At 35.6% G+C, this 24,936-nt stretch overlaps 1 protein-coding gene across 1 annotated transcript in view; it reads right to left on the bottom strand.

The window, feature by feature from the left end:
- Positions 1-8,678: 8,678 nt before the first annotated feature.
- Sardh (Sarcosine dehydrogenase) overlaps positions 8,679-24,936 on the bottom strand; it is a 47,200-nt gene continuing 30,942 nt past the window's right edge. The window contains exons 8-12 of the mRNA XM_023156567.2: positions 19,236-19,484; positions 17,726-17,874; positions 17,366-17,622; positions 11,860-12,130; positions 8,679-8,947 (exon numbers count right to left, since the gene is read on the bottom strand). Coding sequence (XP_023012335.2) covers positions 8,758-8,947; positions 11,860-12,130; positions 17,366-17,622; positions 17,726-17,874; positions 19,236-19,484 — 1,116 coding nt within the window. The 3' untranslated portion in view covers positions 8,679-8,757. The remainder of the gene's footprint in view (positions 8,948-11,859; positions 12,131-17,365; positions 17,623-17,725; positions 17,875-19,235; positions 19,485-24,936) is intronic.

Consider the following 24,936-nt stretch of genomic DNA (forward strand, 5'->3'; position numbering starts at 1 on the left):
AAATAAATATGTCATTTCTGTCACAGTTATTTACGTTTCATTCTGAACAGGGTCATTCACGGGTCTGTTTTCATCCATTAAACAATTCCATTAAACAATTATTCACGATATATCCTGCCATCAAAAGTTGAAATGTAATGGAGTAGTAATTATGAAAATCAGGCTCTGTTCAAAATTGTACTTCCAAGTAAAAGATGGGTTCGAAATTAGAATATGATTCATTACTGGAGTGAATGGAATGAAAGGATAAAAGTTGTGTTACACTGTAATTTCCAATTCTGTTTTGGATCCGGAAATCCCAAGAAAATTTTATTAGCACGACACTCCCACAGAGGGATAGTGAAACGTAGGCAAACATTAGTGAAGATTTTCTATAGGGGATCCTAGAAAAAATCAGAAACCCGTGACAGTCAAAAATCAATTGAGAAGTCGAATGAATTCACAGATGATGGCTTTCCTCAACTTTTGCGTAGTTTACTACGCAAAAGTTGTAGTTTACATATTCTGGCAGTTTACAAGGAAGTAGTAGAAGTAAACAGTCAAGAGTTGCCGAAGTTACTAGATATAATTTTTTTGACTTTGTTTTATATTCTACATGATATTTTCTTCTTCGGGATTCTCATGATTAAACATACAGGCGCCGTTTCTTTTATCATGTGGTAACATTGCTATATTCTAAACCGTAACTGATACGAAGACCATTAAATGGGAAAAAAGGTGACTGTCATCGGGAACAATACAATGGTCGAAGAAAATTTACGGGCACTCGCCCTTCTCGAGTTATACGGGGAAAACCAAAAATGCTGTTTTTCGTTTTTCTAGAATAGAATTGTTATTTCGGAGAATATAAAAAAAATGGAAAAGGAGAATGTTATTGTATTTGAAGTGCACTATGACGATGCAATAATAAATATTCGATAAAACGTTTTGTGTCAACATGGCCACCATCGACTTTTTATTTCAATAAATGTCATTTTTATTGCAGATATTGATAAAGCGATGAATTCACAATCCAAAAGTATATCATATTTGATATTTTTATAGCGTTTTATTGGGAATGAACACCATCATCATTGACAACAATCAAACAGAAAAACATTTTATTTTATTATGAACTTCTGGGAAAAATGAAATCAATACAGAAACTCAAAGTTACATGGCAATCTACATTAAATGATAGAATTGACGACCTCTTTGTTGCATGCACATAAGTTGTCGGTCCAGACAATTTCTCTGGCAATTTTTCAGCATAATAGGTGTGATACTGATACATGCATCTCTTATTTTTTGTTTGAGACAGTCGATATTTGTATTTGGTGTTGGAAAAGCTTTATCTTTTATGTATCACCAAACAAAAAATCTAAAGGAGTAAGTTCTGGGGATCGAGCTTGCCAATTAATTGATCCATTGTTTCCAATTCATTTTATTAGGAATATTGCTTCTATATGTTCCCTTACTATTGCTGCATTATGGGGAGGAGCGCTGTCCTGTTGTTGTTCAAATGATAATCGTAAAAGAAAGGGCCCAGGATGTTTGTTTCCACAATTCCCAAGATTCCAAAGATTTATGCTACACCTATCTTGGAAATTGGTTTCCCTATGTAATTGTTCATTTGTATCATTCCACCTATAATGGATATTTTTGTTAAACTAACCATTATTGGTGAATTTTCATTCGTCCGTCCAAATATTTCCAACTTCCCTATTTCTACGTCTTAACCACTTCGCAAATCGTACTCTCCTTCCGTAACCCCTTTCACTGAGGAGATGAACTTTTGCATATCCTATAGCATTTATATTTGTTCTCTTTCAAAATTGTTTTGGTGGATTTTACAGAAATTCCCATTTTGTGGCCAATTTCTCGTGAAGAACAATCTTGATTAGCATAATTTTTGTAACTGGCCTATCCTAAATTCAAAAAAACGATGTTTTCACTGTGTAAATTTTCATATGATGATATTTGCTTACCATAACATTTATTTGATTCCTCACACTTCCAGTAACCACAGATTCTCTTATTTATTTCTGTCAAATGCACCATATTTCCTCAATTTTTTTTCTAATCGTCTAAACATTTGGATGTGCGGAATACGACGATTCGGCTACACCTCAACATACATATCACTTGCCAAAAGAGGATTTCTATTTGATTTTGCATAACTAAATAGCGTGTCAGTCCTTTCATCAATTGTCAAGTGTTTAGGATAGTAAATGGATTGAGATGCAATTTGATTATATCAAATTATACAACAATCGAATTTAGACCAAATACTGATATTTTCGTTACTTCCAGGATTGAGAATAATAAAAATATAAGGATTTTATAATAGATTAGGGAGAAATAAGCCTTGAAAGGATTACGGCAATACAAAAGTTTATAAAACGAAAAAGTACTGATTTTCATTGTGTTAGGGTACCTACCTGTCAAATTCATTGAAATTTCTGAATTAGATTTTGAAGAAATCGAAACAATTTACAAAAGAAGTAACGACAGGACCGTAATTTAAAATTGTTATCACTGATGATGGTAGTTATTTCGAATGAAACGCTATGAAAATATCAAATGTGATGTACCCTTGGATTGTGAATTTATTGCTTTATCAATATCTGTAATGAAAAAGACAGGTCCGTATTTAAAAAAAGAAGTTGATAGTGGCCTTGTTGACACGAAACGTTTTATCGAATATTTATTATCACATCGTTATAGTACACTTCGAATATAATTACATTTTCTTCTTTCATGTTTTGATATTTTCCGAAACAACAATTCCATTCAAAAAAAAAAACAGCATTTTTGGTTTTCCCCGCATAACCCGAGAAGGAGAGAGTCGCCATAAATTTTCATCGACCATTGTATTGTTTCCGATGACAGTTACCTTTTTTCCATTTAATCGTCTTCGTATATGTTACGGTTTAGAATATATCACATGATAAAAGAAACGGCCTGTATAGGTGAACTGTTGAATGATCCAATGTGAGTATCGTACCTAGGGCTAGAAAATAATGATCTCGGATTTTTCTCTTGGCATTTAGCTACAATGAAAGAATTTGTATACTGATTTCTTCTTTTATTCATGAATACTTTCACAGTACTGATACTTTCAGTATCACAGTATGAATACTTTCACAGTAACTATCAACGAGATGAATGTTAACATAGATTCATCATTTTTGTACTATTTATTTTCTCTTATAGGCCAATATTTTCGTTTGTTCGCAGAATTTTTCAGTCTTGACAGAAATATAAAAACACAAATAATTGAAATAATCAACAGAAACCTCTTTCCCATACGTTTTTGTTAAGTCTTTATTTTCAAATTGATTTGTTTTTTTTTTAGTTTTTCCCCTGTTTTTACAGAAATGGGGAAGTAAAAATGTGCCACAACATATTTAACGAGCGTCTCTCGATGAAGATTGAATAGATTTGAATTGAGTTTTAAGGATTGAACGTTGCATAAAGTACATGCAACACCCTAATTATAAATCTGCTACTTACTACTGAAGAATATTCTGCAGCTTGGTATGAAATCACACGTTTTCATGAATATTTTCGTTTCAATATTCCCAATCATCTGTCCACATTTCTGTTACTTTGAAATTGAGTTTGAGTTTGTTAGGGGTACACTTTTGCTGCCATCTTTTCGAAACCATTAGATATTTAGAAACTGAATGTGAATTTACTTAGAAAATGTCTTATCGAAAACAATTCGTATTCAAATTATTTGTAAATATATTCTGTAGCCAAAAATGGCAACACACATCCGAGTTTATATCAATAAAACTATGATGAGGCACACATTGCTTCTTCTCAATTTTATCGTCTTAATCATATTCTGCACCACATATTTTGCATGAAAGGAAACGGGGTTGATACTTTGTGAAGTGTATTCATTCACCACAAGGCTTTGATTTCTTTCAGCATTTTCATGGTTTCATTATAGTTGTCAAAAATTAACAAATATATTTTAACCTGGAATCATTCCACTGGACATTGCATCTGATTTCTGTTAACTATCATACAGAAATACTGTTGATCTTCATAACACATGCCTATATTACATAACATCCATTATTTTTGTTATTGTTATCAGCCAACATCCTCAGTAATAATTAATATGAAAAAGTCCAATGGGGTGAGATAGGGTGATCTAGGAGTCTATTCTATGATAGAGATTGTTTATTTTTTATTGGCTATGACTCACTAGCGAACCGCCCCAGCTCCGCACGGGTGCAATGCTGATATTGAATATAAATTCACCCATCGGAAATTTAAGAGCATGGGGAAATAGTGATGGAAACGTAACTTTGTTTTATGAGCGCGACTTTTTCCCCCGCGGCTGGCGTCCCAGTTGGAATATATTTGCATAGAACTTATTTCCCAGTACGCCTCTTTAGTTATAGAATTACTATAATTATGAAAAAGGAAATCATTGACCTTCTATCATTATATCTCAAACAAACTTATTTTCAATTGAACAATAACATTCATTCCTCGTAAAAAGGTTTGCTTATTGGACATTCGTTGAACCCCTTACTTAAGAAAATGCATGAAATCATTAAATTCACTATTGAAGAATTCAAACTAAATCAATTTCTTGGACTTGACAGTTAGTAGACTAAAGAACAAACACGATTCTTTAATTTATCACAAACCTTTTCATATGGGTATTACTTTTCAATACGATTCTATCCATCCGTACCAACACGAAATAACATCTTATAATAGCATGATTCTAGTCTGTTTCTCTTTCAATAGATAATTTCAATGAAGAACTCGATATCATCAAGCAAATTGCAATAAACAATGGATCCAAAGCTGAATTAATAGACACAATACCCTTCAGAAAAGTCTATTAGTTACTTAATTGAAAATTGAATAAATAACTAATAAAATCCATCATTTAGTAATTCAAATTTTCTCAAATTTTCAATTCTAATATTATCTGTGCCAAGACGACATTAGTTATTTTCAATTCTATTATCTTTCAAATTCCTGTATTATTGGTAAACTTTGAGTTATTTCTGATTGCACCGACATTTTTATTGTAAGCCCTTCATAGCATCAACACAACACAAAATAAATTCAACGATTGAAGCATAGGTGTAATAATTTACTGTAATGTTTGTATTGAATGTAAAAAAGCTCAAGGAATGTTACACAATAATTTGTTCACCCTCTATCTCTCTCTAGGTTTTCTTGGCTCAATAGCCTACAAACATAAGCAGTTACAACAAGTTAATTCACAGTCACGGTCGAGAAATTATTCATAGTGTTTATAAGTTTATGCAAAGCGAGAAAAATCGACAAGTTCTTATAATTTTTCTCAGTAATCTACAAGACAGAGTAGCTAAAGCTTGTGGTGTCATTTGCTGCTACCTCCAAGTCACTAAGAAAATCCATCAACGAACCCACAACTTCCAATGATTCCCTGAATAATTAAGAAAATTATTGAAAATATGGAAATGAGGGGGAGTTGAGCAGAAGATAAAAAGAAGAGTGTTGATTGAGAAATTTGACGATGAATCTAAACGCACTGAATATTTACGAAAATAAAAAAAATAGAAGAAGGACAGATGAACTATAATATATTGCGATGGAACTTACATCCACACTTTCATACGGTACCAAAGACAAGAATAAATGCTTAAAATAGCAAGTGTCCAAAGGAATACGTCTACCATCTTACATGACAGATGTGCATCAGGATCATTATCTAATCCATTAAACATATTTTCATCAGAAAATAAAACACGCGGCTACCATGACGTACTCCACAAATTTTACACAATGGTTAAGATATGAATGTATACCTGATGCTCTCAAAAATGCGTATTAGTTATGAATTATGCCTCCTACTACAATTTTCAGGTTAATCCCAGTCCAAATTTATCATACGGCTATGGATGACGTAACGAAATACTTGTAGAAAATACTTTGAAAGCTGAATTAAATGTTTTATATTCGAATAGCATGAGTCACCATATGGGATATATATTGTTGACAAGCTTCTAGCAGAACATGGCACTCTAATACAGCGCCTACCACCGTATCATTCGGAGCTGAACCCTATAGGAAAAATATGGGTACTAGTAAAGAACGAAGTAGCAATTCGTAATATCTCTTTCAAACCAGCTGATGTGCGGATGCTAATAGAAGAATAATTTCAAAAAGAATATATCGAAAAGGAGCACATCATGGATGAGATATAAGAATTCATAATGAAAGTTGGAGAGAATACCAGTGAGAGTGAATCAGAACTCCATCTGGATGATACAGAATACGATGGGGAACGTTGCTGATTATTTTATTGTAAACGTAATAAGGAAATTGTGTAATTTTTATTTTTCATGTGAGTACCTACGTGTTTTCTCATTTTCTCATTTATTTCAATTTTTTCAATTCATCTACACACTATGCCACTGTGAACTTCAAGTTATAATGAATGAATAGTTGTGTCAATGCTTTCATTTTCACTAGAATGATTTTTGTTCTTTTTACGATAGAAGTGACGCGCAAATATTTTGAAGGTCATTGATGGTAAGAAAAAGAAAAACCTCTACCAGTCCCATCAACTCTTCATTTAAAAAACTATTCGTTCGTGAGCGACTTTTTTTGGAGATGCCTCCTGAATGAATTATCTATTCGTTTTTTGTGAGGTTGTCATCTTGTTGTGAACGATTTCAACCATTCAGTTAACCGTTGATGAAAATATACCAACAATATGGCATCACAAGATACTAACACACGCATGATTCCATTTAAGTTACTGCGTACGTGGTTTTGGAAATATACGGCAACTTGTGAAACTCCAGTATCGACATTTGTATTTATCCATTTCATCATCGTTGCTGAAATATTCACAGAGTACTTCAAGGTGGTCCAATTTATCTGATTTCACTATCGTCCAACCCGTGTTAGGAATCACACGTTGAAAGGTAAGACCTCGTTAGTCCTTAGCTCGCACAAGTTTCGACTTCTGAGGGTTGCCGTTTGTTAACGGAAAAGCAGATTTTTTGAACAGATCTTAATTGAGGTTATACACACTTTCATTCACGTTGGTGTACCTTCATCCACGGGAGATTTGCGGTATCAGCCAGTTTCCACTTCAGAATTTTTTTTGTTACTGTCCCTGTTTGGAGAAAATTTTCTTTGAAATTTCGTACACATTCATTGCGCTGATAATGGAAGTCAATTTTGTCTAGTGGTGTGATAACCAGGATGTAAGGAGTACGTACTTCTCACATCAATAATCACACCTAAAAATTGAATACTAGTATGATTGCCATTTGAATATTTCTAACCCTTTTCATTAATTTGACTTTGTCAGAGTACTTAGGGGGAAATTTTCACAATGTCCTTTGTCTATTGAATAGAAGATGTGTAAACTAAACTGAAGAACAGAGTAATATCGATAATGAAAGTTTTTTTTATAAAAAAGCTTTGGAAAGATGTAAACCATAGGTATATATTCAAAAAGTAATATGAATAACTATTTTCCAATCATTTTCTAGAAAACTCAAATCCAGATTCATGAATATATAACGAGTAAAGTCAAAAATTGTATTTCAAACTTTGAAAATTTCGACATTTGAAGTCAAGATTCAGATCGAAATTTAGGGAAGAGAGAAATAGTTTTTGAATTTTCAGGGGAAATAATTTATTTATGGAAGTATGTTCGTTAATACTACTGTGAGGTGAATTTTCGTTTTTCTCACAAAATATTCATTTATTCATCAATTTCTATTTGTCTCCTTCAAATTAGTGTTTTGTTTTCACCTTTGCTTTCCTGAGCTCTTCCATTGAAACGATTGGAATTTGTTTTCGATGACTTAAGTGTCAGTAATCCTTTATTTCCTATATTGAGGTCATGCACTTCGGCTCTGGGTCTGTGAAGAATCTTGTACTGACACCTGTCGGATATAATCCAATGTCCTTTGTGGTATAAGCCAGGGAAGTAAATGTTTTCTGATAGGTGTGAGTCAATGAACCTACTGTATAGATAAGTGAAGACTGGACTGAACAATTTGTTTTATTAAAGGATTTCATGGAATAAATAGCTCTACTGGAAAGACCTAAATAGTTCGATATTCCCAACGAGTAGAATTTGATAATATCAAAGGCTAGGCTAAAATCCAAAGAGGCCAAGATCGTGCAATTTTTCTGGTGTGTAATCCTGAGTACATCATCTATCATATATGAAAGCGAGTTGTACAACTTAAACCTTCACGGAATCCCGATTGTATATCTGGTAATGAATGAAATACCTACTTCGAAATATGCTCTGACCCAATATCACTAGAAATAATTATGGCAATGCAGTAATTAAAAAATTATACTGATACATGGCCCAAAATAGAAAGTAGTAGTTCCCGTTATTATAAATTGCACAGTGAGTTCAACAAAAATTACTTCATGTCATCAATTGAAAATATAGCTAAACAAGTTAGCATCATCAGGAGATGATGCTAACTTACAGAAGGAGCGTCAAAAGTCAATATTTTTGTCCTGGTTAGGTGAAACTGTTTTCAATAGACTCATTTCAGGCCGGAGGTTTCAAATTATATTTATCGAACTTTGTATCATCTCGTTATGTCGCCAATTCTCGAATGATTTCAATCTTCAACACTGGTTACTTTCAATGAACATGATGACTAGGGATTTCAAAGTAGTAGAATCAATTGATGCCAAAAATATTTATTACCTAATTAGTATCAAAATTCAAAAATATAAGTAAAAATTAAAATTGTACTAGGAAAATCAGTCTTCAAAATGCGATTGTTCTTCGAATTCGTTTTCATAATGACCTCTTATCCGCTGGTTCTTAGGATCGAATGGACTATTGAGGTACAGAGTTGCCGGATATTTTTTGTTACGAACTTCTATATGGTAGGTTCCACTTTTTAGAAATTCGGTGTCTACAACTTTACCTTCCGGGTGCTCAACATACCTGAAAAAGAAAACATTAAATAAATAAAAACATTATCGAATAAAAAAATTTTTTTCTATTGATTGTTTCTTTTCATAACTGTCCAGTTGAAGTAACTTGGAATTTTCATTTCAGAAGAATGGCAATTACATTTTCTCATGAAGGTCTGCACCTTTTTGAGAACCTCAGACATTTCGAAGTGATTCTGGATGAAACCCGTTTACTGATTTGATTACCATTTAATTTCTTTCCCAGATGGTTTATACAAATTACTGGTTGAATACTTGTTGTTTCAAATGTGTTGACAGCTGATGGTGATCCACTTCTGTTGTTTCATTTGTCCATCTATTGTTTTTTTAAATTTGGAACATCGAATAGACTTATATATTTTTTAATGAAACTCTTTTCTTTTTGTTGTACTTTTATGATATGTAGTAAAAAATGTTTATTCATTTCATACTCCAATTCAGAGGTGGCTACGAATTCTATAATACTATTCATAACAATCCTAACGAGGATGTTAAAATTCAAGCTTCATTTGAGCTGTGAGGAATCCACTGAAGAACTTTTTTTTTAATGTTTCGATACTGTAGATGTTTGTGTATCTTGTAGAAAGTGAAAAATAGAAAGGCAGTTGAATCATTGAATGTCTTTATGAAAACCAATAGAATCTATTCATCACTATTTACCCGAAACAAAATAGTCTGACACTGTTTTGCTCACACCGTGTTCCAGATATTTCTATTGATGAAATTATTTCGAAAAATATTGTTAAGTATATTGATCTCAATCACTCAGATGATATTATTATAACATTTTCCTAAATCATTATTCTCCCACAAATTAGTCTCCTTCAGATATAATACACATAACACACATAATATACTCAAGAAAAAAAATTCTAGAAGATAATTTATTTTGTTGAATTTCTCGAGCAACTCAAGAACTTCTTATAGCCTGATGAACATTGTATTTGTAATATGATGCAAGTATATCAGAAAATTTCAAACAATCACATACCAAATGAGACCATGATAGAGATTATATGAATTATGTATCCTTATAGACATGGATCACAAAATCAAAATATAAAATTGTACTTGAAATTTTGATGTTGAGATTATCGTGTATTAAAATTCGATGAACATATTCTGATAGGTAATTGGAAGTACCCCAAAAAATTTGTAATTTTTCAGTTCTTATATATTTTAGAAAGCAAATGAGCAAGAGATCATTATTTTCGACATCCTCCTTCGTACCAAAATCACACCAGGTATGATATTAAATTTGACTACGCCTGTATAATGATGAGATTTACATATCTGAACAAAAATATACACATATCAGTGAATATTTTCATACACTTTTTTATTGAGAGACTATATTTTTAGGAGAGATTTTTATATACATGATGATATGAATAGTGAAGTTATTCGCATTGGCACACATAGTTGAATTTTAATTATATTGAGTACTTCCTATATATAAGGAAAAATTAATATATATTTTTTTTCACCTTCTGATTTACATAATCTTTGTCTATTGTTTTATATCGTTTGTATCTCGTGTTGAATGAATTATAATTGAATTTATTTTCTTTTCTATCACTGAATTGTTATTGTTATCAAATTGAGATATTGTTGTGAAATAATTGCCAATTATTCATTTTCTGATTCTCTCGGATGAACCAAACTCTTACGAAGGTTCGAAATAGATGAACACTTCAATCTAGCAGACCACTATTATAATCATCATTCAGTTATTGTTCTCTGCGGTTCTGGCGATGAATCTAGACATTATTACGCATTCGTCAAAGACGAAACGGACTGATTCAAGTTTGACGATAGTCGTGTCACGAAGTGTTCAGGCGATGTTTTGAATTCATTGGAGCCTCTGGCGACACCCTACATTTTGTTTTATAAAAGAGAGGACATTGGCAGATCAAGATCTTCAGATGATGTGGTGCTGCAGATTTTCCAGGTTTTCCTGCAGCTGAAAAAGCAAATGCGCCACTTTAATCAATGAAGCCGCCCCGGAGCCACCAAGGTCATGCGATTTGACCCCGCTAGACTTTTTCCTGTGGGGTTTCTTGAAGTCCCAGGTCAATGCAAATAAACCACATCGACCGATGCCCTAAAGGTGAACATAACACAGGCCATCGCTCAAATTCAGCCGGATCTATGAGGAAGAGTCATTGAAAATTGGACCACTCGGATCCGTGCCACCGTAAGAAGCCGAGGCGGGCATTTGAATGATGTCATATTCCACACTTAATGGCATACATGCGCCTTACAAATAAAAACATAATTTTGTTAATACCTCACACATAGCTTGTTTTATTCCATTTCAACATCTACCCGCCCTTATTGAAAAACCCTTTATAATTTTGAGAAACCACTTGTAGAAGATCTAGAGGTCCCAAACATCTTTGAGACCTCTGTTATATTTTTTTACTTTTTCTCATCGTGGAATGATCTAGTTTAATTCAAATTGTATTGAAAAGTGATATACCATTTCTCGATGAGGAATTTCTGAGAATTGTTTGAAGAAATTGAAGTTTGCAAGTAATCTTCGTCAATGATTATTCCTATATCTTTGATAATATCTGTTACCCCAATTTCAATGTCACCAATTATCCGAACAGGTCCTGAATTTGAAGCTGAAAAGTTATTAGATTTGGATTCATTATATTCAGTTTTAGCAAAATCAATGGTTAACAGATTCAATTCGAACAATTTTCAGAAAAAAATTTTCTAAATTGAATTGGGTTGTCTTGCGAGCTTATTATTATGATATCAACGATGAAAACTATCAACGATCAATTTATCGCAGATATAGATGAAGTGGAAATATCTTTCAATCAAACAACAAACTTCGCAGATAAACGCCGAATTCTTCATCTCGTTTCCGACAAACAAAACTAATCCACTTACCCAATGCCTATGCTAGATTCCAGGCTGAATCCGTATTCCCCTCTTCTGAGGAATCCTACGATAGCATCATCTCTCCAAATTGTTTCAAATCCATATAATGCGACATTGTCTGGAAGGGTAAAGAAAACTCTCCGTTTCTTGATGCCATCTTGTTTGACACGTTCAACGGATTGCTTGCCTAAGTACTGTCCTTCTTTCCTGCATAATTTCACAAGTCCTGCTTCTACAGGGTTATCATCGATTCGCAAGTCATGATTTAGGAGATGAAAGCCTATAATATCGAAAAAAATATTGGTTTCATTAGAAGAGTTGAAGTTTTGTTGTGTCATCAAATATGCTCACATAGACCTCACACAGTATGCTATTATTGGTTTATTATTGGTTTTGCCAAAAGTTGGTTCATCATTCAAATACACGATTCGAAATAAAAATTTTATTTTCTGAATCTTGTGGTCGAGAAAGAGAGATGACGTCTCTTTTCAAGAAGGCGCCTTATATGTGATTGACAGAGAACTCAAATATAAAAGATAAACGAAGCTCCTCAACCCGGTCAGTTGTGAAGGCGTCAACGAGATTCTTCTTCTGTTCTTTACTACAGCTTTCACTGCAAAGCAACTAGTTGAAAGAGTCCAAAGGTAATGCATTCATGAATCAACACCAGACAGCTCTGGTTCAACTCACCATAGGTCTTATTAGTAGTGATAGGGTGAACCACAAATGCATTGCTGAACTCAACTGTCCTTAAAGGACAAGCCTGTATTAGTAGGAGTGATGGCATCTCCCTCTCACGAAAACGTCATCAAAGCGATCGACAGTGAAGTCAGTCCTCGAATATCAAGGTAGTCATTTGCAAAGCCAAGCCAAGCATCGTCCACCGATGAGATTCCTCCTCTGTTTTCCACTGAAGCTTTCACTATAAGGCAACTAGTTGAAAATTAGAGCCGAAACACGTATCTCGTGTCGAAGCTTCTCTTTGCAACTGATCGCGTTTGGAAGCCTCGTTCATCTTCGAGGATTGAGTTTTCTGTCGATCCCATAGATGTCGTCTCTGCAAGGGGAGATGACATCGCCCTTACTTACTCAGACCTGACTTTGAAGGTCAGTTGAGTCCTTTTGGTTGGACCCCGTAAACACTGATGAGACTTATGGCGGTGGGTCAAAACAGCGCTGTCTGGTGTTGGGTGGTCATAATTGCTCCGTGTTTGGGCTCTGCTTCTCATGATCGCACTTCATGACAAAAACGAATTCAAACTATGTACAACACAAGGACCATTATATGAAGTATAAACTTTCAATTCTGATCCAAATTCATTGCATTCCTATCCTGAATACGATACATAGATCAGATAAGTGTATGCTTGGAAAATTATGAATTAACATTGTGACATATTAGACGAACATCAACAGATTACATATTTGGATATCACGAAACACAAATGAAAACTAAATGTGAATCAGGTACTTCAGTGCTGCATACAAACTTCATTATGCTTGTGAGTGAACACTACATGGAGAATGAGGTCAGCATTTAAAATCGTCAACCACGAAACAGTTCGCAATCACGAAGGGTGTAAAAGCATTTTTTTGCCATTACTTCATTCGATCTCTAAATATCTGCAATCTCTCGATTCGACTGGCAAAAATAGATGCATACCCGTATCCATTGGAACTATTTTCAGCATGAAGTGACAAACTTCAGTCTGTTGAATATTTCTCTCGTTACTGGAAACATACATGTGTTTCAATATATAAATAGAGGTCACCGTGATTTTTTTTTACTATTGGACGTATCTCTGCGTGATTTTCTATGAGACGAACTGAAAATACGTCTGATGATGCGTTTTTGCAACACGAACACTCTTTGAACTTATCACAAACTATATAACCATGCAAATTCTACTTCATCAATAACCATCTCAAAATACCTAATATCACTTATAGGACATATAATATATATCACCAAACGGTCATTTCACTAGAGATCCCCATCTCAAAAAAACTTGAAAGAAATTGTCGAATGTTTGATATATGGCCTGTTTCAGTTTCAGTCAGTCTGACGCCTGTAACTTCAAATGGCCCTTTTGTCACACATTATTTTTCAATACGTTGATTTTTGTTAGAATCCAATCCCCTACCCCCAATGCTGGTGACCTCAATTTTCTTTCTTGTTCTTGAACTCTTATTTTGTATTTCAGCTGTTTTTCGGACGATTTTGTTGTTTCTATTTCTAAACCTAATTTCTTGTCAGCTTGCAATTTCGTTCTTTCGCCATATAGTTTAAAATTTGGTGAGCATCCTAGATATTCATTAAGCGAATAATCATGATGAAGAATTGCATCTTCGAATTACTTTTATAAATTCCTCTGTAATCCCGATAACATTTAATAAAAATTTTGATATTTCGATTTTTTTTCTGCTAAATCATTTACTCCAGGATAATAAGAAGTTGTATAAAAAAATGGATTCTTTCAGCCTCAGCCCATTCATGGAATATTTCAGAGGTAAAGGATGAGCCCCAATCCGTCACAATATTTTTCACCTAATCTTTGAATGGAAGACTCATGAAATAATTCTCGGAAGATTGACCACTTTGCTTCAGAGCCTCAACATTAACAATCGATCAAACTGACGAATGATTTTGTTGATATCAGACTTTCTACTCAACTCTGCAAAATCAATGTGTATGGTTTCAATGTAAGTTTCAATGTAATACTTCATATCTCCATTTATACCTTTCCAAAAAAATCTTTTGCTAATTTTATAGTACGTTTTGTGGTAACCATCGTGTTCTCCTAGTTCAGGATCATCATGATAAAGTGTTGAGATTCCTTTTTCCATATTTCTCATTTTCCATTTTCTCCAAATCGTGAATAGAGAGATTATATCAGAATACTTCTAGAACTTGATCTGGAATATCTATATATAATCTTAAAATAGCATTTTCATTTTCTATTACTATTTCTAAAGTCTACCATCTGCCAAACGATCTCTCAAATGACCTGATTTCAAAAGTTGCGTTGGAGCTCTATGATCAGTATGAATTTCAAATTTGTTTCCCTCCAGATATGTATTGAAAAATTCAACTGCCTTTACCACTGCCAGACAATCTTTCTCAGTAACTGAGTAGTTCACCTCAATTTTGGAAAACGTATAGGAAAAATAACAGATGATCAGTATTTGACTGTTTTGGGTTCTATAAGATCACGTTGATTTAGTTACCAAAGTGAGTTGCAGTATCCCATAATGTCATCAATGAAGACCACAATGTTTCCAGTTGATAATTAGCTATCAAGTATTTCTTGCATAATAAATTGAAACGTAGCACTTGAATTCTTTCATCCGAAAGGTAATCTCGTGGATTCATAACATCTCTCTTCAGAAACGAAAGCTGTAAACTTCCTGGTGTCTTCAGAAATTTTCATATTTCAGAATCCATCTTTCAAATCAAATTTTGAAATAAAGTAAAATTGCCAAATTTTTCAATAATTTCGTCAGTTTTTGGAAATGAAACCAGGTCTAATACTGATTCATCGTTGATTTTTCGGTAAATATACAAGGTGAAGCTTATGGTTAATTAGATTCAGTTATTATGTTCTTTTCTAAAGTATATTTTCTTCTGTTATCATTACACATTCCCTTAGTGAAATAATTTCTATAAGATTTCAATCTCATGATTTGAATATTTGGATTCAATTCAGAATCAACCTCAAATGGTGATAATTTTCCATCTGCATGAATAATTAACTTCACAAGGGAACTGTTCCAAAATATAGTCGTCATCAACACTTCCACTTCCATTCAGTGAATTTCTCATCAAAATTTGCAATTCATTTGCATCTATAAATTTAAAATCGATTATGTATCAAATGAAGCTTTTACTTCAAACTTTCTTCCAAACTCTCTCGGAAAGTAAAATAATTGTTATTCGTTTTAACTTCATTCATTTGCTCATCTGAATCACAATGATATTATCATGATTAGAAATTCTGTCATATTCATTTTTTTAATTCTTCGAACTTTCATTCTCTGTTGTTTTAGGTGTTGTTTCTCATTCATTTAGTTCAACATTTTCTTACTTCAGATTCATTTTCGTAGTTCATTGTATCAAAATTCAAATTTTTCAACACATGAACCAAATCAAATAATTTATGATTTTACTTCTCAATTGATTTTGAATATGATACAGTAAACCCAAAGTAATTGAAACAACATTCGACTTCTCACATAAACTTTCATCCGCCCAATATAGTAATCTTAATTTTTCATTATAATACTCAAATATTACATCATAAGTGTATATGTAGAACAAGGTTTTTTCCATTCCGTCGTTATATTCTCATGGAAACTTTGTAAAACACTTCTATACAAATATTCTGACTTGCAAATGCATCTGTCTTCATATACCATGTTAGTGCATTACCTTGAAGATTGAAGCGTAAATTATTTATTTTATCAGTCAGATCTCCACTTGTTCAAATAGCACAACTATTCCTAAGATTTCATTCTAGCATTGGGATCCTAGTGGCTAGTAGCAAATGTCATTCATTTCAACATAATATTGTCAAGTTCATTTTTTCCACTGCAAATTGAATTTTGATCACCTCCATTTGGAGTTTCCTTTTCATTATTAACCTGAGCGATTTCGGGAGTTTCATTTCTGGTCGAGTGCGCCATTTGTATTTTCATTATTAACCTGAGCGATTTCTGGAGTTTCATTTCTGGTCGACTGCGCCATTTGTAAAGAAATATAATCCTTCAGTAAGTATATTTCCTACTTTTTGTACACAGGTATTCTACTTTATTCTATTTTATCAACAATCATTTCCTGGGATATTTAAAAATTCGTAATATTATATATGGGGTATATAATCAATATCACCGGATGGTCTATTTACTACACTATGTTTACTATAAAACTCAATATACTCCCTGTCATTATTATTGATTATAATGTTACGTTTTTCCTGTGGGTTCAACAATAATCGGGATTACAAACTCTCTAGAATCCATTTTATTGTTGACATATCGTACAAATTGTATTGTGGTTGTCTGTCACATAAAATCTGAATGAGTTGAAAAAATGTGTGTTTCTATTGGTCAATTTTCTCTCTATAACTTCAGAAACAATGCTCAATGGAGCGACGGGAATATAGTTTTTTATATTACTTCTATATAATTGGCAAATTCCATCATATAACTTGGATAATCTTTGTTTCCAAATGAAATGTATAGAGGCTGATTTGAGGCAAGAGGGAAGTGTATCTTTCAATAAGGATAGATGAATGAAATCTTCATTATATCCCAAGTCTAACGAAATGCTTATTTGTAGCAGCAATGTCCATCTTCTAGCAAGATTATCACTGGGGTAATGTCAACTCATCGTCTTTACGGAAAAATGTACGTAAGATACGAAAATGTTTTACTTTCTATAATCATCTATATTTCACTTTTGTTAATTTACCTTGATGAGTTCTGTTAAGTATGTTTTCAAAACAGAAATGCTTACCTTTTTCACAACTCAAAGAATCCAGAGCCCTGAACCCTGCGTGTTTCAGATCGAATCCTCTTCCTGCTTCCATTATCCTATTGTAAATCGGAACACATGAAGCTAGTGGTATGTGAATTTCATATCCCAGTTCTCCTATGTAGCTTATTCTCAATACTCGGCAGGTGTGACCATTGATCTTTATGAGTTTTGACTTGCCAAACGGCAACCTTTCATCGGTAATTGGAAATTCTGTTATAGACTGAAGCAGTTCGGTACTGAAATCGTTAAATATGTTTTAGGAGTTCGATTTTTTTCCATAACATTATTCATTATTTATATAGGTTTGAAACCCTTATTTGAAACTATAAATAAAACTACCTCTTAGGTCCTTGGATAGCCAATATTCCTATTCTGTTGGTCATTTCCGTAACTAGTGACTTGAAATTTTTTCTATACAGCTGCTTCCTAAAATGCGATTTCGTCTGGTAACCCGCCTTTGCACCAGCCACTATGTAGTAACCCTTTCCCTATCAAACAAAATTCAATTATTATTATTGTTGTGCAGTTCATTTTATCGAATAGACTAGCTTCTAAACGTCTGGTAACCTGTTTTTGAACTAGCCATTATGTAGTAACCCTTATTATTAAAAAACGACTTAATGTTGTGCATTTCATTTTATTGAATGAACTATCTTCTGAATGAATGAATTATATCCACCTCTTTTCCTCTATTTCAGTAAAAAAACTTCAAAAGGTAATTAGGAAGGTGTAGAAGAGCCACCATGATTTTGTGAAGAATATCACTGAATTCTGAGATTAAAGTTGAAATTAATTGAAATTCTGAGTTTGAAGTTGGAATTTGATGAAATTTGGAGTAGATCGTCGGAATTCAACAAAAATTCTGATGAAAAAGTAGAATTTTACCAAATTCAGTATAGTACATTTTTCATTTGGCTCAGAATAGAAAAACATATTGAATCGATATTGAAACATAGGCTTCTTGAAAAGATTTACTGCCGGAGTCACGATTACAATAAACGAAATCCGGGCTGACTATTTACTGAATTAATACTGGGCGAATTCCTAACCGATTGAACTCACACAATTTTGGGAGTTCAGTGAAATTAACCAGTACATACTTATACGAACATACTAGCTGACCCGGCATTTATTTTTATTTTGTTGTAGTAGGTATACATTCCGATATACTGGAAATTTGTTTTACCATATTTTATATTTTCGCAATTTACAACTCAAAAACTAAAAATATTATTTCCATTTTCCCGGCACGACTGAGAAAGGGCCGAAGTCTGTGTGAATTTTTTCCGACCCAATCAATCGTCTTCATATCTAATTTGGTTTAAAATATGTTACCACAAGCTTTTGGCAACACTACAATTCAAATACAACTACAATAGTAAAACGTGGGATATTTCTGAAGGATCATTTCTTGTAATTGAGAAGAGAAAAGTTGATTTTTTTTTCTCAAAAACTAAAATATGAAATAGCCGTGCATTATCCCAAGAATCAAATATGTGTACATATATATGGGTATGTAATTTCAGCTCATTCAGTAGAGGTTAGCTGGTTCAAAATTCAGTTCCAAGATTTTTTTTACCCTAACATACAAACAGATCAAGTTGAAAAGGAAGATGTGATGAAATGAAAACATATCCTTGGGATATGATCTTTGATTACCTGATTTTTTTCGTTCATATCATTTCAACAGAACAAAACATCAATTTGATTATTCGATGATTCATTACAAAAAAACAATTCATATGTTGTAGGCATTGAGATAGTTCAAAAGTTCAAAATGCATATTATTATTACTGTAGAAATGGGTGTTTTATTTATTCATAAAAAAATCAGTCATCATTATTGTTACCTTCAAAATGGGTCCTACTAAAGTACCAGCTCCTTCTTCCAAGGGTATCACAGTAACGTCTGCTTCTACACCACCTCTGGAGTTCAAGGAACAAGTGTATATAATACTGCCTGGTTCACGATCAACGTTAGCAGTAAATAACCAATCGGCAGCTTCTTCAGCATCGGGACCAGCCAAGTACATTTTTGTATAACATGTGAGATTGAATAGTGCTACATTGTTTCTAGCTGCTAATGCTTCTTCTTTTATCTGAAAACAAAATGGGGAAATGATTACTGAAGAAGTTTGAACATCTGATAACTCATCAAAAAATGATTTGAGACACAATTTATTTTTTATAAAAAAATATCTACGGATATTAAACAGTTTCAAAGTGGAGTCCTCAGAGTCGACGTCTACTATCACAATGATACGGTGAACTATTTTGTCGGAGACGGTTGGAGACATAGAACAGAGTAAAAAGGTTATGGAAAAAGGGAAAATAACAAACTGGTATTACTACCAACATGAACAATAATCGATACATGCACTTCAGTCGAAATGAAAATGTGTTTCGAAATGAAACGTGGATTTGACAAAACACCATAATTCAACATCCATGATTGAAAACAGGCTGCTAAGGTAGAGTCTGTGAAGGAAGTGGAGTCAGGAAAGCCCACTCAGCTGAGCCCACCTTGCTTGAAGGTCACAGGCTACTAGAGTGGTCAGTATCCTGCAGTATTCTACTACATTCTACAAGATTAGTCTTACCAAGCATTCGCTAACGGAAGAGAAAGAAAGATCGATTTGAGTTGGAAGTGCTCGTGTTAAGTAAGGTACAAAGTGAGTGGAGCTATTCAAGCCTCCACTGCAACCTTCGAAGCTTTATTATGGCTCACCCAACACAAACTTTTCCAAATATGTCCACCACTGATTCGACGTGCGTTTGGGCAGGCACACAAAGTGTGTGTTCTGCTGTTTGAATAACTTCTGAACATATGCGACATGCTAGATAGTCGTAGAATCTTCATATGATGTTTCAGACGATATTGACCTGTAAATCGACTTTTTAGTCAACTTCGGCCATCCCTGTCGTAGTATGACAATTATTTGGTTACTTTTTCATAATTATGTATGAATGCATTGGAATGAGATAACACTGTTGAATTTTTCACATAGTCAGAAATTTTTTTTAGGGTCCAGGTATTCTGTGTTTGAATTTTACTAACAAAGTAAATGCTTGAGGAAGCTATTGTATTGTAACGAATTGAAGAATTAACTGTCTTAAACAAATTTATTTTAACAATACTTCACTATCACAACTAATTTATTTACACCACTCAGTAACTAACGCTTAATTTATCTTCACCGTTTGTTAACCGCTCGATTCGCTTTCTTGGTACAGACTACTCTTCGGAACGGAGAGCGACGTTTTTATATTGTCAACGAACGTTCCGGATCCCTCTGCGGATTTCGGGACTCATCCGCATCCTTCCCGCTCTTTCGCGGTATTCCGTCATGCGTCATGCGTCGGTCAGGGCCGGCTTCAGATTCATTACATTGCCCCCTTCTGAAAGACGTTTCGCCCCGAAATGTCACCCTTGGCGTGTGTCGATACCTGCAGAACTCTCCATATTTGCACTGTGAAGTTCGATGGAAGTAACACTCCACAGTCTTTATGCTCGGTCGTGGAAGATGGTTACCACACACCAGAATCTGGATGCCGCTGGATCTGAAGATCGTTTCCAACATGCTTCTCACAATTGTCCAGTCCAGCCTGTCGAGCCCAGAGGCTAATTTCGGGATCGCCAACTCCACTAGATTTTGGTCGAGCATCGTCTCCTTCAGTCTAGTAAGACTCCTCCAGACATCTTCATAGGATGGTTTGTCTCGAGAATGCTTTTTGGTCACCAAGTAGAAGATGTTTCTCTGACCCTTCTTCAACTGTAACACTCCTCCGACTTCTGGATTCTGTTCTCGTAACGTTTGAAGCTGACCGAATTTCTTGCTGAATACCACAGCGATGCCCTTGGACATTTGGAGATCCTCTGCCACGCAGTGCGCTAGGGCGTAATCAACTGGAACCTTGAAAAGGTCCCGTGGCTCTTCTCGAGTTACCCCATGTACGACCTTCTGTCCGTTCGAGTATAAGGACATGAATTGCTGGAACGTCATTTCATCCTCTGGTGGTCTGAGGGCGCGAACTTGGTCGTGATTTCCAGCATAAGGAGCCAGTCTATTAAAATGGACGACCCTAGGCTTTCCTCGAGGTGGCTTATGGATTCGGTAGACGAGGTCATTAATCTTTTTCATAATTTTGTACGGACCTTCCCACGAGTTCCGCAACTTCGGTGATAAACCACGGCGGCGTTTAGGATTGTACAGCCAAACTAGGTCGCCGATTTCGAATCCTTCAGCATTCGCCTTGATGTCATAGGCCTCCTTCATCCTATCGCTGGCACTCCGGATGTTCAGACGGACTCGTTCATGAATTTCGTCCATTCTCTGCCGAAGCTGGCTGACATAATCTTCCCCCGCAGTGTCTTGTTCTAGAGGCATCCCAAATTTTAGGTCGCAAGGAAGCCGCAGCTCTCGTCCCATTATAATACTGGCAGGGGTTTGGCCGGTTGACTCGTGCACTGCCGAACGATAAGCCACCAGGAACAGGTGGAGGTATTGGTCCCAGTCTCTTTGATGGTCAGAGACTACCTTGGACAAGTGGCGGTTTATAGTCCTATTCATTCGTTCCACCATTCCGTCGGACTGTGGATGTAAGGCTGTGGTTCTGGTCTTTCGAATGTCCAACAGTTTACATATTTCTTGGAACAGGTTGGACTCAAAATTTCTGCCTTGGTCCGAATGCAGCTCCAATGGGACACCGAATCGACATATCCATACCTTTACCAGGACGTCAGCGACGGTAAAGGCTTCCTGGTTGGGCAGGGCATAGGCTTCTGCCCACTTGCTGAAGTAGTCCATGGCTACCAGGATGTATTTGTTCCCATGGTGGGACTCTGGGAACGGGCCGGCGATATCGATGGCGATTCTCTCGAAAGGACTACCCACGTTATACTGGCGCATTGGAGCTTTCGGTCGTATCCTAGGTCCGTTACTGGCAGCGCATACAGCACACTTTCTGCACCAGTCCTTGACGTCGGCTTGACAATTAACCCAGTAAAACCGTTGTCTTACTTTCTGGAGGGTCTTCGTTACTCCCAGATGTCCTCCAGTGACTCCATCATGGATTTCTTTGAGCACCTCCCGTCGTCTGCTCCTGGGTACTACTGTCTGGTGCCTTTCTTCTGCACCGTCTTCAGACTCCAACATCCGCTTCAGAACTCCGTTTTCCAAAGTAAGGGAGTTCCATTGTGCCCAGTAGGACTTAACCGTTGGCGAATAACCTGCTACCTCCTGCCACGTTGGTCTTTGATTACTTTTCTTCCATCCGATGACTAAACCAAGATCTGGGTCTTCCTCTTGGTCTTCCTTGATTTTATCATCCTTCCAGTTGTCGTCTAGAGCTGTGGTTTTACAAATAGCTGCCTCCTTCTCCTCTGCTCGTCGACAATGTGAGCAGTCATCGGGGCAAGGTCTCCGTGACAGGGCATCTGCGTTTATTACGGGGGCTTGCTGGATAAAGGCTGACGATTGCACCTTCTCATGGAACCTCTCTAGTTTTTTGATTTGGTGTTGGTTTTTTGAATGCTTGGATATTTGCTACGCACATGCCCAATTTTCCCACGGTTTCGGCATCTTATTCGTTTACCTTCAGACAAAACTCCTTTTATCGCCTTTCTTATAGTGGCCTCAATATCAGCAGAACCCTGTCCATCTTCCTATATAGTTTGAACTTTGCTATGGCCTTTGCATGATTGTTTCATAGCCTCAAACTCCAGAGCTCTTGCCAGTGCATCCACAAAATGTTTGGGATGAGCTAGCGTCAAGGCCTGCCTCGTTTCTTGGTCGCGAAGTCCATCCAAGAATGCCTGAACTGCTAACCGCTCCATTACATTTTCGGGTGTAGCAGGATATGCCAGACGGACCAATCGAGCTATGTCGGCTTCAAACTCCTGTAGGAATTCTCCTGATTTCTGGCAGCGGTTCTTGAGCTGTGAATGGTAAACGTGCTCTAGGTGGGCCTGTCCATACCGCAGTTCAAGATGCTTCACAAGTTGGTTATAGTCTTCCTGTTCCTGGGCCGTGAGGGTTTGCAGGATATTCGTTGCTTCTCCACGCAACGCCAATGTTAATGCTACCGCCTTTTCTCCTGCATTCCATCCATTCGCTCTGACCGCAGCTTCAAATTGTCGGCGGTAATTTGCCCAAGGAGTTTTTCCGTCGAGCTGGGGCGGCTTCATGGAGAGCTTTCCTGGTTCAGAACTGAGTTTGACATCTTTCAGTTCCGGAATTGAGTTTTCAGTAACCGTTTCTGTGGGGTGGGCAGAATTAACAATTTTGTTTTGCAACCTGCTAATTGTTTTCTTTATCTCGCTGATTTCTGCCTGAACTCCGCCTTTGATTTCTTCTACTTCTGTGTTCATTTCCTTCCTGATTTTATCTATCTCTGTCTCAATGGTTCCTATTCTTTCTTCGAGTGGGCTCGCCACACTACAAAGCTCTTTCTTCAAGCCTTCTGTATTCTCAAGAAGTTCTTCCTTCAAGCTATTTGAATTCTCTAGAAATTTATCTTCCAAACTTTTAGAATTTTCCAGAAGCTTCTCCTCCAGGCACTTCGAATTTTGTTGAAGTTCATCTTTCAAACTCTTCGAATTTTCCAGAAGCTTCTCCTCCAGACTTACCGAATTTTGTTGCAGTCCATCGAGTTTGCTCATTATTGAACTCCAATCACCCCCAGAAACTTCGAATGAATATGTTTCGGGATCTTCTCCTGATTCAATCAAATTGTCCCATAGTCTCTTCTGGAGTACTGATTTTTTTCCGGAAGAATTCAGTTCTCTCTCCTCCAATTCTTGCTTCAATTCGGCAACTTTCAAGTCCACTAGGCGCACTTCCCTTGAACACATTTTATCTCTTACTGTCTATTTTACTCAAAACTGAATATGTCCACTTATTTAATGGAGTCCGAAACACTTATTTATTTTCACAAGTCTATTTTTCGCGAGAAAGGTCTATCAGTTTATATTTCCGTCGTCCGGTACTGTCCGCTTCGCCAAACACAATGAATCACCAGTCTATCTGCGCGAAAAAGCGAAAGTTTTATAGTCAATCTCACCGTAATACAAAAATTGTCCACCAAGCGCTCACAAATTTATTTTAAAAATCCACTTCTGATCACCAATAGTAACGAATTAAAGAATTAACTGTCTTAAACAAATTTATTTTAACAATACTTCACTATCACAACTAATTTATTTACACCACTCAGTAACTAACGCTTAATTTATCTTCACCGTTTGTTAACCGCTCGAATCGCTTTCTTGGTACAGACTACTCTTCGGGACGGAGAGCGACGTTTTTATATTGTCAACGAACGTTCCGGATCCCTCTGCGGATTTCGGGACTCATCCGCATCCTTCCCGCTCTTTCGCGGTATTCCGTCATGCGTCGGTCAGGGCCGGCTTCAGATTCATTACAGTATGTTGAAAAACGTGTGTTTGTTAAACCTTTCACAATAGATTCCAATATAGATTCTTATCAAGTATCGCCTAGTTCTTTTGAAATCATTTCTTCAGCAAAATCCAAAGCGATGTCACTAACAGGT

Source organism: Leptinotarsa decemlineata, unplaced genomic scaffold (genome assembly GCF_025532065.1).
Source record: "Leptinotarsa decemlineata unplaced genomic scaffold, Ldec_3_MD MMD2_tig00026369_RagTag_RagTag, whole genome shotgun sequence".
Taxonomy (NCBI): domain Eukaryota; kingdom Metazoa; phylum Arthropoda; class Insecta; order Coleoptera; family Chrysomelidae; genus Leptinotarsa; species Leptinotarsa decemlineata.